We start from the raw sequence: 16,464 nt of genomic DNA, 5'->3' as shown, positions 1-16,464 counted from the left end.
AGTCTGTTCCACACACATTCACACACACACTAAAGCAAGGCAGACACAAGCCAAGTTCTCAGAACCAAATTTACATATCGGCTGTAAACATGGGTCATCTGCGGTGAACTTGACGCCTTGACTCACATAATGTGAGTTGGTCAACAACATGAAGAGAAGACACAATCACGTCCAATTACATGGCAGAACTTCCTGGTCTGGCTCCTGCTGTACGCGCTTGGATATCGTGTCCAACCTTTCCTTAGGTTTTTTTGCCTTTTTCTCTGTGCATAAGAAGACACAGACTGGGAGGGTAAGAGGGGGCTCGGCCCCATCAACCAGTGTGATAGCTACCATGGGACACAACAGAGAATTTGTCTTGCAGTATGAGGCTCTCTTGTCGTTGGAATTGCCTGCATTTGTGAATGTTGTCAATGCATGCAAGCACACAGACATGCACTCGCAATCAGGCACGCACATACACACACACACACACACACACACACACACACACACACACACAGCATATACAACTCACATTCTATTGACACAATGTCAAAATATGTCAAAATATGTTCATTATCTAAATGTCATTCCATATTGCTATTCAGTAGCTCACTGCTATATTAAGAAGCGCTACTCAATCCTAGTGTTGTCACTTGTGCAGGTGTTTTTGTATCATTTTCACTTCTCAGCCTGTCAACGTGGAAACACAGTCAACCCACATGACAGGCAGCTTACCCATGCCATATCTTAATAGGCAGACCATTCTCCTCTCATTCTGTCACCATGCACCTGTAGTTGTCACTGGTAGGTTTATAATGGGACTGTGCATGTGTCCAAAATGGCTGCTGTATTGCTTGGCTGTATTGCTTGTGTCATTCACCACTAAATACAAGCTAAAGTTTTCACATGTTTTGTGGGGAAAAGGTAAAGAGTTGAAGATGTGGGCTCACAAGTGACTGACAATGAACTGTTGGAAGAATTAGTCGGTTAATACCTAAGCTTTAAAATGATAAGAGACTTTGAAAGATAACAGGGACCCACCACATCTGCTATTTTCCAAGGGGCTGAAATTGTTTGCAGTATCTGTGCTCCAGTGACTGTGCCTTCTTTCTCTTACAGTCAGGGTGGAGATGAGGAAAGGAGTGTGTGTGTGTGTGTGTGAACCGCATGGGGAGGCTTTATTTGCTTTTTCGAAAAGTAATGAGGTGTAAAGCAGTCAGATATCCACCACATACAGTACTGTACCATACAGGTGAAACAGAGCTTGCCATATACATTTACCTCCACAATGGATGGGGTGATCCAAAGAACATATAAGAACAGAATAAGAAGGTAACATATAGGAACAGAAATTAATGATATCTGTGGTATTTAGGGATCTTCAATCCTGATCAACACTATGGAAGCTAGCCTCATACTTCTCTCGGAACTGATTGCATTCATGCTCTATGAACTCCTAAAGAAGAACCATGCAAAACCCAAAACCTTGTTAACCGTCTTTTCTACGTACTTATTGACATGTGCATATGTGTTGCGTGTATGTTGCCTTTGTATACTACAAAGGGTTCTCTGTAATTGAAAGTCATCTGCAGAACTTATTTTTCGCATTCTGTCAGCTAGTTAGGCATGAGAGAGCCCTCCTTCAACCCCCTCCCCTCCCTATTCCTAACCTCTAGCTTCATGTCTCCACTTTGTTCCCGTGGAAACGAACGGAGCTGATAACTCAAAGATGTGCTGCTCCCTTCATGTGTGTGTTTCGCTGTGGGGGAAGCTTCCCCGGGGTTGGCAACACCCACAAAGAAACAGAGAGAGAGAGAGGTGGATGTTTTTCTATCAGTAACTAATGTTTTTTAGGTCACACTCCATTGTATCTTAGCAGCCATCCTAGCAGAAGTTGCGGTATGGTCCTCAACAATTGTATTGCTGTATGTAGTGTCTATGTTGAAGTTCTATTGGGTGAATATTGTAGAGAGTGTGCCATATAGACTACACAACCCACACACCACCTCCGTATTGAACAGTACCCAGTTTGCTATGTTCATACTTAATGCATGGTGCACACACCCACAGCGATACATGCATACACGCACGCATACACGCACGCACACACACACACACACACACACACACACACACACACACACACACACACACACACACACACACACACACACACACACACACACCAACACTAATGCATACATTTCTTTCTTTTCTCACTCGTGGGAGCCCCAACATCGACCTTTTCTCCATTGTACCTTGACAGGAGCGCAAACTGCTCACCACCTGTCAGCTAGGCGAGCACTTTCTCTAGGCTATTTTCAGGTGGAGATTGGAAGGAACAGATAGAAAAAGAGGAGGAGAATAGTATAGAGAAGAAATCGAGTGCCTTCCTTTACAGTGCAATTAACTCTGGTTGTGTTTGTATTTAAGCATCGATTATTCAACAAAAGTCTTCAAACTATAGTACAGGCAGTTAGTTATTCCCATGAAAACATTCAAGGTCATTGGGTAAATCTTCAAAGTCTTTGCTTGATTCCTCACATCCTCTCTCCTTGCCTGCATTTCAAAACGCATTGGAGGAAGTCCGAAGGGTCCGAACTTTTGAACTTCTCCTTCAATGTGTTTTTGAGAAAAGGCCAGGACAGAGGATGCAAGGAATCACAGACAGATTCAGCTATTGGCTTTAGAGCACTGCAAATCCTTTGTACTTTACTTGCTCTGTCTAGCATGTCTAACATAAGTCTCCAGTGTGTCTAGTGCTGGAGATCAGGCTGAACAGTGTCTGTGTCGTCCGGTATGTCCCTGTCTCTCAGAGCCTGTGCTCCTGCATTGAGCCGAGGGGCTCGTTAGCTGTGCCTCGCCAGCCGATCACCTCCTCCATGTCTTGGATTATAGGTATTCTATTGGGGCGTCAGGGGGTCCGTTCAAGATCACTAAACGGTTGCATTCGATATCACTGCACAGTTGAGGACAGTTTTTGTCCATTTGTCTTCATTGGTTTAATTGCAATGCTTAGGCCTAGATCCTCAGATATTACCAAAATGACAATACTGATATTACTAATCCGTGACTGTAGGCAATATTGACATTGTGGGTTGAGCTCTGTGCTCTGTTAGGCCACTGTGATTTCCTGGAATTGACAACAATGATGTAAGATGGGAACATTCATGTTCTGTGACGATCAATTGAGTTAAGCCACTGAACAGGTAGATAGGAAGCCAACTCCCTTCATACGTACCAGTGTGACACCTACTTTCCAACTTCTCAACCAGAATCCTATTTCTGCAAACACACCTTTTGAAATATAGATCTAGGGTGTGCTTTGTTTGAAGGAGCACATGAAGTAAAGTGGTGAGAGATAGGGAGAGATTTTAGGGTGATAAGGCCTGTCAACACTATAAGAGAACAGATGAAAGCAGAACCATCTTGAGAGTCACTCTATGAATAATAGCTGAGAATGGAGGACAGAGTGTGAGTAATTTAGCTGTATTTTTATCCTTTCTTTACTTCTGTTTGTGTTTGTGTGTGTGTGTGTGTGTGTGTGTGTGTGTGTGTGTGTGTGTGTGTGTGTGTGTGTGTGTGTGTGTGTGTGTGTGTGTGTGTGTGTGTGTGTGTGTGTGTGTGTGTGTGTGTGTGTGCGTGCGTGCGTGCGTGCGTGCGTGCGTGTGTGCATGTTTCAGATTTAGCTTCAATGGCTCGTCAAACCAAAGTATCCACCTTTGCTGGTGACCAGTCTGTACACTAGCCAACAGCCACTCTCAAATGCAGGTTGCACTTTTCTACTCTCAGGTGGATGTGTAACATGATTAATATGATTACATCAACAGGAACAACAAGTGGCAGGTTAGAGGGCCTTGGCTGAATTATTTTGGCCCTCAGTGGCAGGTTGTCATGGGAACATAAAACACAAACAAGCGAACAAACGGCCAAATCCAACATAATTCAATACAGTAAATGGCTCTCAACATTCTCCACTTTCATATCTAGGAATGAATAAGGCTTGATGCAGAACATATTTTATTGAAAATCAAGACGTACTGTAAATTCAACAGAAAAAGAAGGCTTTTCTGGCCAACAGATGCGGAACAGTGTAGTTTTTCGGACCGTCTCAGTCAACACACATCCCTCAGTGTTCATAATACATTATAGGAGCCTTCATCTCAAGTCCGGTTGTTGCTCTGGCTTGCACTTCTATGCTCCGCAATCCAAATAAGTTGTTCATGTTTGAGAGAGTAAAGGAGCCTCTGTAAGTGTTTGATGCTTTTTAAGTGCGTGGGTGAAATTTTCTGCTTACTGCTTACTGCTTTGATGACCAAATTATTTTCATGAAGACACGTCTGCAAAATGGTGGTGATGATTTGAAAACCAGTAGTCTATCTACACAGATAGTCACATTTTGTTTGAAAAAATTAACAAGAGAAACCGCAGGCTTGAATACATTAGCACAGGTAAACATCAATCCAAGAGGAATCCCTGTTTCACATTACACCCCTTTGCACAGAAGCCGAGGATTCTGGGGGCATTTTCATTTCCCAGGCAGAAGCCAAGCGTGTCTGCTGGTGCACATTGTTTCCATGGCGGCAATTTATTTTTTTGCGAAGTGGCATGACAAGCGTGCAGAACGGAATGAAGGCTGATAGATAACAACAACGGGAAAGAGACTTTTCAAATCTTAATGTTCCTGGGAGGTTGGCCACATACTGGCTCCGTGGCCTGGCGTGAATTACAATCGCTCAGGGTCTGGAGTGGGGGAACGGGAGGAGAGCGCGGGGAGCATTACTTTGCATTCATGTTTTGGGCTTGTTTTTTCTCTCTCTCTCTGACTCGCTCTCCCGCTCTCTCCCTCCTTCCCTCTCTCTGCCTCAGATGACTTTTTCAGTAACTTTTCCTCCGTCTTACTGAGGCAAACATTTGGAAGTGTCAAGCCTTGTTTGGCTGTGTGAAATGAAGTCTCAGCAGCATACATTCTACTAATGGTAATAATGGGACTTGACAGCAGCTATGTAGAGGGGTTTGTTTGCCATACATTCAGAATACTTGTGTTTCTTCTCTTAACTGATGAATGATCATTCTGAATGATCACACAGTGATCGCGCCACCATCTCCATCATGAACAGCAGGGATATGGAATGTGATCTTGGACACTTAGCAGATGTAAGCAGATATATAGCCCATATTCAACTGATTCATATTTCCTTTTCCTAATTTCCTAATTGATGTTGAGAGAGGAAAGGGATATGATCGGATACGAAATATAGATGGTGCAAGAAGAAATTTAGATGATTTAAGATTAAGTTATGCACAGACTTGGGCACGAACCAGCCTGGATCATTGACATTCCTGTGCTTGACAAACAGTGGTATTTATTGTATTTTTACCCTTCTGGACGCGCAGTGATGGAGTGTGATGAAACTAAATGAAACTGTGGCTCCATTTATGATTTATGTTTTATGTTTGAGCTTGGTGTTCTGGCATTTCATGGAATATTTGACATCTCTTGCGTTGAAGCAAACTAAATGAAAAATAAAAACCCAGCACTAGTCTTCATCCATTATACATGAGCAGGGAAAAGTTCTCGAACACAAGCACATCATCAGTGTTATACGGCGTGCGCACCAAGCAGAAGGAACAATGTGGAAGGCTCTGCCATGAATATCCAAATCATTCAAACTCTGTTTCCATAGCAATATGGGTAGGGGACTCTTTGAGTCGCATAATTTAACAAACATTTAATTGCATGTCAACCAAAGAAAACTCTTTGGTTCCCACATCAGATTTTCCATTGGTGTAAATGTCTTATTGTCTTTGACAATCATCTCACTTGTTCTAGTGTTTGTATGTGCCATTCCCAGACTTTCCTGCCATTTCCAGTGTCTTATTTCTGCCCGTTACCTTCTGATTGTAAATGCACAACAATTTATATACATTTACAATATCAACAATTCACATCGATTTACCCTGAATTTCAGAACTCCCCAGTGCTGCATGTAACTCGATCAGTGTTACAGTAACTCATTTTGGCAGGATTCAGAGACAGTATTCCATGCCATTTCATATCGCTTGAATTTGATTCAGTCTGAACCTAACAGCAAGGGGTCAGTTTGTGGTGGCACCCTCCAAGCTTGTGTCTAATGGAGCTGAAATGATTCACTCCCAAATCAAACAAACCAAGTGGAAATAAAAAACATGAGGTTGGAGATTACTTCTCCCCCCAACAGCAGAGAGAGGAGGCTGACTCCACTGTTTATTCATACATCATCTTTCACACGGCGATGGATTTGAGTTTTGGGAATGGATTTGAACTGTGAGTCATCTGATGAAGATGGTCTTTGACCTTTCAAAATGAGATTGTGGATATCCTGCTCAGAAAAATGCAAGTTAAAGAAATCCTTTTTAAAAATGTATTTTGTTATTGTTTATACATAATGCCAATACAAATAACAGGAGAAGATTTGGATGTCCTTGCAATTAATCCAGTCATTTTGGAGGGAAATTCGGTAGGTTTGAGAAGACTGAAAAAAGAAGAGTGAGAACCCTCTGTATTTGAGGATTAGATCCACATTCCCGCTCTATGAAACAGGAGGATGCATGAGGACTACAAATCATACCTCTCCTCCTTCGCTCAGCCACTACAAAGCCTGAATGTTGATATGGAAAAACTGCCAGCTACATAGCAGTAAGGTCAAAACAACAAGTACTTCTCTCTCTCACTCAACTGTTATTATGTCCAACAACAGTACTACTCGCAGTGGTAATATAACTACTTATCCACTACAATAACTATTACAATCTGGTGAATTCTATTTCAAGAACTTTTCCTATCTCTCCCTCAACTCCGTGGACCCCCTTCTTATTGTTTGGACCTTGACTTGTTTACTGTCTCTTCCATATCACTGCAGACATTTTTATTATTACCACTTTTCCAAAATCCTGTCAGCAATGTCATGCAACATTAAAGCATGCTTGATTCAGAGCCTTATAGCTGCAGCAGAAGTTAGCTGACTCCACACAGCTTCAGGGCCCAGCAGTCATGGACTTAATTACTACGGCAACTGTGATATAAACCTTCTTCTGTTGTCGTTACTGCCCATAATACAGTTTCCAATTAAGGCACTCTTATATGTGTCCTTAGAACTAGTTGTGGTCTGAGAAAATCATTGATTCATTTAAACAATGCATGTTTAACTGTAGCACTACTAGCCTTGGTAGATGTTATGGAAAGTGAGCTTTGGGTTTCCAATAGTGGCAAATCATTCTGATGATGAAAGATGTCCCTCTTGGCATTGTTTTTGGTTACACTCCCATCTTAGGCTACTACTATTGTAAATCACATCACCACTGTACCCCTACAGTATTATGTATCTTGTTTCTGCCTCAACAATTTTGGCTTTTTGGAGCTCCTCTGATTCTCACAAAAGGTCCATGATACCTTCTAGCGCCTGCACTCTCTGTCTCTTTTGTCATATTATGTGAGCCCAGGGGAGTCTATTCATAGAAGGCCTCGCCATAGGGTTCCTTTAGTTCCCCTTCCCACCTACAGTTTCTCCCTGCCCACCAGCAAGAGCTGGTCTACATAACTTATTTCCAGGTTCATCATCAGCGTTCATTATGAGTCTCCTCATTATTCTGTCTGAGAAACAACATACATGCCTTTGATATTGTTCTTTTTATTATATTTTTCTAAAATTAACCAAGTATGCAAGGACACTTACACGTGTGGGTGTATGCATGCAAACATGCACACACACCCATACACACACGCATTGTTATGCTGCCTTGTGGTTTCGTTTTTTTTTCACTTTACCATTGGTAATGCAGTGGACCTAAGGCATTTTCCTTTTGTCCTGGGGGGTGGGAGGGGGGGTGGGTGGGCGTTTGGTGAAATGTGTCCACATGGCCCCAGGAAATGCTGCTTTACCCTGAGGCTGATCACGACAAGACATGGCACCACAGGCAGAAAGCCTCAGGACCCCAGGCCAAATGTTGCGTTTCCTGCAGGCAACACTATGCTACCCACAACCCAGGCTTCAGCCCTGTGTTGATAACAAGTTCACAGTCAACATCCCACTTCCTTTCTTCCCACATCCTCACAACAAAAAGTTGTTTTTATTCTCTGACAAGGCCAAAACCTGTGTTTATTCTCACAATAAACTTGTTGCTCTCTATTTAACAATCTCCTTAAAGTTGACCCTGGATTCGGCTGATATGTACAGTACCTTCCCTTCCTTTACCTCACTTTTTTGTTCACTCCTCATTTCCTGTCCTTACATTGCTTTCAATTTCTGCCTGTGATCTGTTATTTATTTACACTTCCGCCAAGTCCTGAGCTTTCTCCTTGCCACTCTGTCTCCGACCTCCTTTCTACTCCAAACAGTCACCGTAGCCACTTCCAATCACCTCTTCATTAGCCTAGCGTAGGGGTCTAGCTAATATCTGAGGAGTAGTGAGTTTTCTGTCCTTGGACTAGTGAAGTAGTGTTGAGGTAACCAGTAGATGAGTGTGATACCGTTTGGTATTGATTGCTAAAGGGAGGGTTCCAGAGGCACGGTGGGAGTTGGCTCACTTGGGGTTCGATGCTAGGTATGATGGCTGCGGCCACCTAATGAGCCACACTTATGGATCGTCACATTCTGAGAGATCGAAAATACCATTTACCAGTCTTTCTCACAGGGGACCCCATTTTGTATTGTTTTTTTTTCTCTCTCCAATGTCAAGCCTTTTCAAACATAAACCGTGCGCTCTCGGATTTTAATATGAGTTACTTTGGGAAGGTGCTCTTTGGTTTCTTAGGTTCATAGTCATAAACAAAAGATGTCCAAAAAACACAGCAAACAGTTTGTATTAAAAAGCTTTTATTTCAAACAGAGCCTGTTGAATACCATAAGAACTCAAAATATTATGTAAAGTGGGTAATCTGGGATTGCGACATCCGTGTTTTTTACTTTTAAATAAATTATATAATCATTGATTCTTAAAGAATATAAATGCCTCACGAGCTTAGTTTAACTGTCTTACCCCATCAGAACCCAACATATAGGCTTATATCAAACACTGTATAGCTTCAAAACATGGTTGAAACTATAATTTGGATCTCATTGATGGTCATTTCTTCCAAAGCTCCATTTATGAATTTGAGAGTGGTTACATTTCTCCAGCCCCATGCCTCAACTGTTTACTAAAAAAGTGGCGGGGAGATCGCTTTGTTGTTGTTTTGAATGCCAGATTGCCCCTTTAATCAAATGTTTAATCTTGATGTTGATGTGTCTGATCTTGACATCAGAGGATTTTGGTAAATACTCCAAGCCTTTGGTACTGTTGATAAGATGTTGATATGATGGATGCTGATGCTAGTATTAAGTAACTTTGTAGCTTTATCACTTGACAAAACATAGATCTAAAGGGCAATTCCACGTTAAAAAATTCACTGTTGGACTCAATGTTTCACTTTCAAACTTATGCCAAACAAAAATCCTTGATAGCAAAGTATAACAAACCATACAACTATTCACAAGTGCAGATTCAAAGTTTGGCAACAGAATGCCCATAAAATCTATTTTGTTTCCTCAAAACTATGCTCCAAATTAAGATTCAAATATGTCTGCAGAAAGGGTGGGGTGTTATCTATCATATGATACCTTGAGTTTAAAAAAAAATATTTTGGTTGTTAAGCTACAGTAAATGAAGAATGACGGTAAGAGAGTGACTGCATGGGTCCCCACAGAAATGCATGATTTTTGGATTTGAATGTCATTCTGTACATGATGATGTAGCTAAAATAGGGAAACATAGCTAAAAATATACAATAGACACTTTCATAAAGGTAACATTGTATTATGTTATTAACTTATGTATAACAGGGTAGGTCTTATTGATAAATATAAATCTGAAACTATTAATTTATGCTATTTAAATCAATAAAATGTGTGGTTCTCAATCTATTAACAAAAAAACTGAATTTGAAATGTGCACACCCAATATGGTCCTAGTTTGCCTCAGAGATCCCCACTGCAAAATGAAAAAAAAGGTCTTAATATTATTCTCTGCAATCAGTGTTGGAAGGACCTTAAGAATCTGTTTTAGGGACACCACACCATATGTGTCAGTGCACTCTTTAATGATAAAGACAAATCTCTTGCTGTCCTTCGTGTAGAAATGTGCAACATGTACAGTATGTCATCAATCTCAATGGCAGTTACTTGTGCTACATATTTTTGTGATTTGATGGCTTTTCTTTCCCCAATGTCCTCAACAACAATGAAGTCTCAATTTTTTGGACCACGACATGAGGATGTTGATGCAGTGGTGTGTAACTAACCTTTTAGGTTCTTTTAAAACCTGCAAAAAAGTGAATGTAACCAATTCAAATTCAGTAATTCTGTTACCAATTTGATTTGGTCATTCTGTTACCAAATTTGTAACAGAATGACAAGTTTTAATCACTTATTAATTAAAAAACAAAATCTATATATTTAAAAACACTACAAGTACTTGGTAGGGCTACCTATACTTCTTACTTTTGTTAACTTTCATTATCCTCGCTCCTCATGAGGCAGGGACACTTCAAAATAGCTCACACTAATGTGCATTCTTGATAACTGAATGAGACATACAGAAGTGTGACATACAGAAGCCAAACTACAGAAGCAAAACAAAACAAAATATAAGTGTTGATATTAGTTAACTGGGGTCTATACTTGAGGTTTGATGTTTTTTCTAAACACCTTTAAAGACCTGTTCTGGTAGATGTTTTCTTAGATGTTTTTCCATATGTTTGACCAGAAGTCAAAGTCTGTGCTTATCCCTATTTTTATGATGGAAGGGTAAAAAAAAGGTATTAGTGACTTAATTTCTCCAAAATATAAACTCTTACTTTCATTTGATACCCAATTTGATATGCTCTGATGAATTTCACATTTTGGTCCTCATGGTTCCTTTTACACGGAACTGACCTAAACTTGACAATAAATAGATGTAAACTTATAAACTAGACCATCAATCATGACTTTTAAATATTTCTTTATGCGTAATCTTTAGCTGACCTGAAACTATTCAACATGAGGAAATGATATTTATTTGAGATGTACTGGGTTTATATGCTACAGAGATTACCATCTTCAGGGAACTCTGTCATCCATTTAACCGAGTCGTGGTAGCCCATTCACTTCACAGTATCAGTATCACATCATCGTACCACCCACCATGATGCTGCTCCCAGTGTGTTCCACTGCATGTGATAAAGCACTGCGGTTAGCCATATGATATTTTTGCATGTGGCTGACTGATATATATTGATCACAACATGTCAGCGAAGTTCGCTTACACTTGCTTTCTGTGATAAGCATTCATATATTTAATTAGCATTTTTCTCCACACTCGATCCACACAACAGTCATACTCAATATTATGCTTTACAAGTATGTCAATGAAAAAATAAAACACCAGTTAGGATCTGAAATGATATGACAAGTATATTTCCTCAGAGATATGATGGCAGACACACATCTGGTTGCAATTGGAAGATTCCTCCTGTTTTGCCTGTTTCCACTTTACTAAATTTAATTTGATAACAGAGATATATTTATTCAAGTATGCAAAAATTATATGCTTCATCTGTTTGCAAGTTCAATCATGTTATACCCATAATCAATAGTTTTCAGTGTTTTTACAACCAGTCATATTAATCCTACCTCAGGATATCCGTGGTAACATAGTATTAGGGAAATCACTCAATGCAGCAGTCGTGATGTGTCAAATGAACATCAAAACATGCCTGGAAGCGTCCGATACATCCAGCCCCACCAGCGTATTGCAAATCTATGTATTCAGCTGTGTCACATGAGATGCTCCTATATTCCTCAATGTGATTTAATGCCCGCACACACTCCTGAAGTAGGCTACCCAGGGCAAACTCTTCATTGATAAATGAAATGTGACCCAGACAGGAATGCATCTCATTTATTATCTATGTATTTTTCTGTTCCTTTGTTGTTTTTCAATATAATAATAATCACTTGTAGATGTTTCCCCTTTCCCCTTTGAAGTTTCCAAAGCAGTACTCTGCCTTTGTGAGTCTGTGTGTGTGTGTGTGTGTGTGTGTGTGTGTGTGTGTGTGTGTGTGTGTATGCGTGTGCGTGTGTGTGGGTTAACCTGTGCATGTGTGTTAACCTGTGCGTGTGTGTGTGTGTGTGTGTGCATGTGTGTACATGGACTTGTGCTTGTTATTGTGTATGTTGCTGAGTGTATGTGTCTTTTGTATTGGGTGATATATAAAATCTCTTAGATGCTGTGAAGTATGTTGTTTTGTTTCCACAATAGGCATTATGATCCTCGGTAGCTGTTATACAAAGTGCATGCTACTATTATAGAACGCAGCGTACAAAGCAAAGAGCTTCACTGAATACTGTTTACCTGCTAGATAGTCAAGGCAAGTTATTCCCTTGTCAAATGTTATGTCATCAAGTTTAGATTACTCTGCTGTGGGTGTAGCAGAGGTGGTTTGATGGTCCAACCTTGCATGATGAGTAGCATTGCCTATGACCTAAAGAGTCTTGAATCTCATAATCAAATGTACTTGTTGTCAGTCGCTTTGGATAAAGGCGTGTGCTAAATGTCAAAAATGTAACATGTAAATGTAAACAACCCTCGTTTGGTCAGTTAACATTGGTGCCGCGACTTTGATCACACAGTTGTAGACAGTGTAGGAGTGGATGTATCTGGATACCATCCCATTGACATTCAAAGGTTCATCTGTGTACTGTAGCATTAAAGCTAGCTGACGTTAAGAGCAGTGAAAGTGGCGGCACTGCGAACAAGGTGATTGTGTTTACGCTGCAGTCCGATAACTCCCTGCCTGCCTCTCCTGATGATAAGCCCTCACCTTTGACCCCTGTTGAAAGCACCTCTGTGTTGTCTTGTTTGAGGGCTCTGCATTTTTTTTCCTGTTTTAATTAGTGTTTCGGTAATGGGCGGCCTGGTGAATGGTAAACCCCCCCCCCCCACCCCCCCAGGCTAATGATGTTCTCCAGCTCCATTCAATTAAGGAGAAAGGGAGGTCACTAAAAGGCTTACCTCGTAGACTAGCTATTCTATTCCATTATAATTTGTATTCATTAACATCCATAGCCACAGGTCCCCAATGCTCTGATCCGGTCTCTCTATGCCCCATATAAACTAATACAACTGTTATTAATCCTAGTGCTAAGCGTATTGCCTGAATATCATATCACATTATTTTCAAAAATGTTTCTTAATAATTAAAGTTCTAAATATGTTTAATGACTTAATGCATAGCTCAAAACATTACCACCAAGGATACAGGGGATACCATTAAGTCTTTAAACAATAAACAGCCTCTTCAGCTGTCATTGTGAATCTTCAGACAGTCACAAATTGGGTAACACTGTACATTAAGGTCACAGTTGTAAAGGGTTTATAAATGGTTTATAATTAGTTAATAAATTACTTATAATCAGTTTATTATTCAATTATAAACCATTTACAAACAGTTAGAAGTCAATAGTTTAGACTGATCGATATTCACTTGGTGCTTGCCAAATAGGGAGCTTGCAATCAGGAGCCAGCTATTAATGCTTTATAAATGCTTCGAAAACTAACCCTGATGTGAAATAATGCAGTATTTTTTGCAATTGTTGCAGAGTGGTTGCACAGTTGGGAAATTGTATTTGCTAGTTTTTACACCGCATGTGTATAATTATGGGTGTAATGTACTCTTAATGTACTCTATCTATCTATGCCTCTATCTTATAATTACCACCTTCATCAGATATGGTTGAAACTGAGACCCTCCATTTATTGATTAATTTCTGGTATGACAAGACCTCATTGGACAACAGCAATAGCAGACCGGTTCTCCAAGTCTGGGTACACTTATATTTTAATTTAAAACATTTAGAAAATTGATTAATTAACAACTAAATAATATTTCATGATAATTGTCTAATACTGTTGTCTAAATGGTACAATGGTATAATGAAAGAAAACGTGCTACGAATTATAGTCTGAAGTAATGATGGCCAAGGTCTGTAGGTTTAGGTTTAATGGCTGCTACTGGGACACAATATATAGGTCAGTCTGTATGTTACAACAGGTTATCTGGCTACAATTCAGCATGACTAGTATTTAAACCGTTTATAGGGCAGTACTCATATTTTGAAGAGAAAAATAACAACTATTTTGAAGGACTTTCAAAAAACATCTCGAATGCACAACTGGGTTTGACAGCTGTCTTGTGTTGCTATCTTTACTCAGTATTTGGTTGAAACTATTAAATGATATAACATCTACAAACGATCGATAGGCCATGGTCAGCTGGTCCCTCGAAGAAAAAGAGAAAGATGTAAATCACATAGCGCTAGCAAATTACTTCAAAGGTGATGCTACTAACTAACTACACAACCTAGCTAGCTACTTGCTTGTTTTGATACTGTCATGACTGGCTAACATAGAGCTACCTAGCTAGCTTGAAACAACTTGTAGTTTAAACACCAATAGTACAGTTTGCTATATGCTGTGTTGCTGTTTATTAACTTATCTATTTTCATTCCGCAATAGGCCAGTAGCCTTGCTGCAATATAAGCACACTGCTTATAGTGTGTTGATAATTAAAGGTGTTTAGATGTTGTTTTTTCTTCTTTTGCCTCCTGGCTTTGGTGTTTGTAGTTTCTGTGTGGCTTCTGTGTTTAGGCAAAACTGTTCTTTTTCTCATAGGGTTTTGTTGCTTAGAGTTGCATTTCATAGAGTTTTTGTAGTTTACTTTGTTTTATTTTCCTTAAAGGTGCGATCTGTAATTGGTTATCCTTTTTTGACTTTTAGATTAATGATATATAGCCATTGATTGTTGAAGAATATAACTTATAAATGCCATAGAGTGAGCTTAGTTCATCAGTCTTACCCCATCAGAACCCAAAATATAAGCTTGTTTTACTCCATTCTTGGAGCAATGCAAAACAATGCAATTGTAAACAAACACTGTTTGTTGTTTTTTAAATTTTTAGAATTAGATTGCAGCTTTACGCTTCAGTAACCTTTATGTGTAATGACGTGAAATCAATTCAAAACAGAAACATAATTTCACATAATCTTTAATAACAAAGATTGTATCGGTATTGGTCTTTTGGAGCATGAATGAGAAAGTAGAAAAACATTTTCTCATTGTACTCACTCCATATCCTAAGGGGACAGTTTCATCAAACACAATATTCGTACTTTTAAAAATTCATTTTTCACTTAAAACAATATTAAACTGCAATAACTTCATTTGTTTTCAAGGTTTCCTGGCGAAACATGCCTCAAGGTGGCTGATAATTCAAACTTGTTTTTCTAACAAAAAGCTCTAGCTTCGTTCTCCCTACCAAAGTCAAACATGAATCGAGAGCTCCATTTTTATCTGTCACATTCGTTTGCTGCTGATGGCCACTGATGCTTGCCTCATTAATGATTCTCCGGCTCCCTCCTCCATACGTTTGTGTGTGCCATGGTGTTTATGTAGTTCACATTTGTCCTTGGCTGACCACCCATCTGAATTCTTCATCTAGGCCTACAGTAGCTCCCTCTCCTTCCCTCTTCTTTCCGTCTTATTCATTATTTTATTTTCTCTCTCTCTCTATGCATCTCTATTTCATTGTTATACACTCTTTTCTCTCTCCCTTACCCTGTTTCTCTGTCTCTCTCTCTCGCTCTCTCTTGCTTACTATTTCAACCTTTCTCTCTTGCTCATTCTTCTTCCTCATTTGCTTTCGTTATCATTCATCTCTCTCTCTTAATCTGATTCTCAGTCTCTGACTGCCATGTGTGTGTGTGTGTGTGTGTGTGTGTTTGTGTGTGTGTGTGTGTGTGTTCTTTCTCTCTTTAACCATGTTTCTCTCGCTCTCTCTGACCAGGAGCTGGTGGGGAGCAACCCTCCGCAGAGGAACTGGAAGGGAATAGCGATCGCTCTGCTTGTCATTCTGGTCATCTGCTCCCTGATCGTCACCTCCGTCATCCTGCTGACACCAGGTACATGTGAAGGAACGCAGCACAGATGGGAGGGGACTGGGACACACACATACCATATGCACAAGCTATTGGTCCAGCATGAACATGCCACAATGTCAGTGTAGACCAGTTTGTTCATATGGATACTTTCGATGACCATGATGATAGATATACAATGATTGAGTGAGCATGATGTCTCTTACTTTATAGTGTAGTTCTCACTCACACAGTTGCTGTGTAGAAGCCATCTCCTACTGTATGCATAACTTTACACATTCACTGCATGTAGAGGGTTATTTGATGTGTGCGCTCTTTCTCTTTCTCTGGCTTGTTCACACTCAAACACATATTTACTGTCTCACTTAGAGTGCACATAATGTATGTTCCTCTAAGACCCTCACACACACACATGTTGAAAGTCAGTTTCACACAGAGTAGTTTTCCACTTTGACACTCACAAAGGGCATTTGCAGAAGGTCACAT

General features: G+C 39.9%; 1 protein-coding gene across 1 annotated transcript in view; it reads left to right on the top strand.

The window, feature by feature from the left end:
- dpp6a (dipeptidyl-peptidase 6a) overlaps positions 1–16,464 on the top strand; it is a gene marked incomplete at both ends in the record, with an annotated part of 116,092 nt that overhangs the window by 56,152 nt on the left and 43,476 nt on the right. Inside the window, one exon of the mRNA XM_083670625.1 lies at positions 15,888–16,002. Coding sequence (XP_083526751.1) covers positions 15,888–16,002 — 115 coding nt within the window. The remainder of the gene's footprint in view (positions 1–15,887; positions 16,003–16,464) is intronic.

This window comes from Argentina silus (assembly GCF_951799395.1).
Source record: "Argentina silus genome assembly, chromosome: 1".
Taxonomy (NCBI): Eukaryota; Metazoa; Chordata; class Actinopteri; order Argentiniformes; family Argentinidae; genus Argentina; species Argentina silus.
The sequence above is the reverse complement of the archived record's forward strand: the minus strand, read 5'-3'. Positions and strand labels throughout refer to the sequence as shown.